Source organism: Hipposideros armiger, unplaced genomic scaffold (genome assembly GCF_001890085.2).
Source record: "Hipposideros armiger isolate ML-2016 unplaced genomic scaffold, ASM189008v1 scaffold_195, whole genome shotgun sequence".
NCBI classification, from domain to species: domain Eukaryota; kingdom Metazoa; phylum Chordata; class Mammalia; order Chiroptera; family Hipposideridae; genus Hipposideros; species Hipposideros armiger.
In genome coordinates this window covers 1,989,864-1,992,570 of record NW_017731545.1, presented here as the reverse complement: position 1 = coordinate 1,992,570, position 2,707 = coordinate 1,989,864, and the positions used below count along the sequence as shown (strand labels likewise).

The window sequence follows — 2,707 nt, the reverse complement described above, 5'->3', positions numbered from 1 at the left end:
AATTCAGCAGTTCAGGCTCAGCTCTAAAAATCTACAATACTAGTGATAGCGGTGGTTTTTTTTTTTTTGCCTTAATGAAAAATAGAGACATTTAAGAAATTATCTGAAGCTCTATTTTAAACCCTCATTGAAATCAAGTGATGCAGAAATAAGTTCACCTTATTTTTTGACTTTGAAAATATTTTATTTGAATAGTAAATAGTTATACAGTTGAAACAGTTCTATTGAAGCTTTCTATAAATAGCTAACAATTAAGAAAATAATGTATGTAGAAAAGAGATTGCATTTAAAAGTAAGAGCTGTCAGTTGTACAAGGGCCTCAAGGGCCCTCCAAGCAGAATAAAATGGTAGGTTGTCTGTAATTCGCTCAGATAGGTATAAAAGTTAAAACTTTTAGCAGATCCCTTTAGAAAAAGGCTCTCTTCTAAAATGCACAGTGAAATGTCGAGAGTGGTGGGAGGGAGGAAGCACACTAAAAGAAAACAAAAGGTCTGCAATCAAATAATATCTTAATCTTCATAATTAATATAAATAAATAAAGAATAAATAACAATTACTCATAAATCAACATATACATATAAAGGGAAATCATAATCCTACCTCAACAAAGGCAATCAAAACAAAGTCTTATGTGAAATATTGAGGCAGTTTCTACAGCATCTTCTGAAAATTCCCTTCCCTCCCCCTCAAAAACAATCCCAAACAGACAACAGTTCAAGGCATTTGTGGCTATACTAAAGAAAACTCTTTTTAAGCAATTTGATTTGTTCACATACAAAAATGTAAAGCCAGACTCCAGCAGTTCACAAGCCATAATAAAGCTAATCGTGTGGGAAGTTCGATTTATAGCCTGTGAAATATAAAGGCATTTATTCCTCAAGATTCAGCCAAAACAACCCGTACGCTACGTACACAGAGAGCAGAGATTGGTAGGCGAGAGCAAACCGCATTTTTAGACCATGAACACAGCGAATACTAGCAAGAAAAACAGCTCTCCACTCCAATGGGAGGCTTCCAACCACGAGACAAACGCATACAGCTTTTCTCCCTTGTACAGAAATAGATTGGCTCCTGTTGCGCCAAGGGGGGGGGGGAAGGGGACACAACGCAAAGTGGGACAGGGGTACAAAGGGAGTCACAACGAGGGGATTGGGGTTACCATCACACCACACTAAGAGAAGCGGAGACAACACTTTCATCCAGGGTGGGTGCCCCCGGCGAGGAAGCGGGTTCGGAGCGCGAAAGGCGCTCTCTTTGTGAGTCTCCAAGCGAAGGCACAGTTCGGGGGACCGGGATGGAGGGCGCGCTCTAGCAGGCCGGACGCACAGGCACCTGCAGGAGAATCACCTGTCTGTTCTCAGACGGGTGGCACTTGTTGATGTGCCGCGTGAGGCCAGGTGAGCTGTAGAAGGTGGCCGGGCAGTACTTGCAGGGGAACACCTGGGCGGCGTGCAGGAGGCGCAGGTGGCGCTCCTGGGCGCCCTTGCTGGGGAACGTCTCCCCGCACACCGGGCACAGGTGGCACTCGGCGGACGCACTCAAGCCCAGCACGCCGGCCGCCTCGCCGTCGCCGGCCGCCTCCTGCGGCGCCTTCTCGTCGGGCACCGGGTACAAGGCCAGTAGGTCCTTGGCCGGGGGCGCGGGCGGCGTACCCTTGGCCTGCAGCGCCTGATGGTGCGCCAGCAGGTGCTTGCGCAGATAGGCCTGGCGGCGGAACTTCTTGGCGCAGTGGTGGCACTCGTAGAGCCCGTCCTCCGAGCCCGACTCCGACACGCCGCCGGGGCTCGGCGTGTCGCGGTCGCTGCTGCCGCACGTCGCCTCCCGTGCCTCAGCCCTGGCAGCGGTTTCGGGCTCCGACGCGCGGGCGGCGGCGGGCGCAGGGCGCGGTTTGTGCCAACGGCGGTGCGAGGCCAGATTGGCCGGGCAGCTGAAGACCTTGGCGCACTCAGGACAGCGGTACTCCACACGCACGATGCGCGAGCACTTGTGCTGCGCCAGCGCGAATGGATCGGCGTACTCCTCCTTGCAGAGCTGGCAGATGAACTCGCCCAGCGGCCGCGCCGCGCCCCCTGCGCGGCCCCGCGGCGCCTCTACCGGGCCCTCCTTGATCTTGAGCCCTAGCACAGGAGACGTGGTAACTTCGTCCTCGAAGTGCAGCCTGCGGATGGCTTTGGGCTTCTTGGCGCCCGGGGCCTTGGCTACCTTGGCGTGAGGCTCGGATGCGGCGGCGGGGGGCGTGGGCCGCTTGCCTGGGGGCCGCAGGGAGGCGGCGGGGGGCAGAAGGGGGCCGGGTCCCGGGCCTCGGGCCGCCTCGGCACCCGCTGAGAACGCCGTGCCCATCTTGAGCTCGGCAGGCGCGAAGAGCAGCGGGTCGCTGCCGCAGGTGCCGCCTCCACCCGCGGCGTTCGCGCCACCGCCGCCACCACCTCCTCCAAGCAGCGCCGTGGGCGTGGGGAAGGACTCCGCCGAGACCGGCGAGCCGAGGTTGAAGCTGCGCTCGAAGTACTTGTGCTTCTCGTGCTCGCGGCTCACGGGCCTCGTGGGGCTGTAGAGCGGTGCAGGGTGCGCTGCCTCGGGGTTCCCGAAGTGCGCGGCCCGCGGGTCCGGCTGGGGTGGCGGCGGGCCCGGCGCGCAGGCGAGCGCGGCGGCGAGCGCCGCATGGGCGCGCTCGGCGGGCTCGGCGCGGGCGCTCCCACAGCCCGGCGAG

The 2,707-nt window shown here is 57.0% G+C and overlaps 1 protein-coding gene across 1 annotated transcript in view; it reads right to left on the bottom strand.

The window, feature by feature from the left end:
* Positions 1-217: 217 nt before the first annotated feature.
* Positions 218-2,707, bottom strand: part of INSM1 (INSM transcriptional repressor 1) — a 2,962-nt gene continuing 472 nt past the window's right edge. The window contains exon 2 of the mRNA XM_019653121.1: positions 218-2,676. Within this exon, the coding sequence (XP_019508666.1) occupies positions 1,309-2,676 (1,368 nt within the window). The 3' untranslated portion in view covers positions 218-1,308. The remainder of the gene's footprint in view (positions 2,677-2,707) is intronic.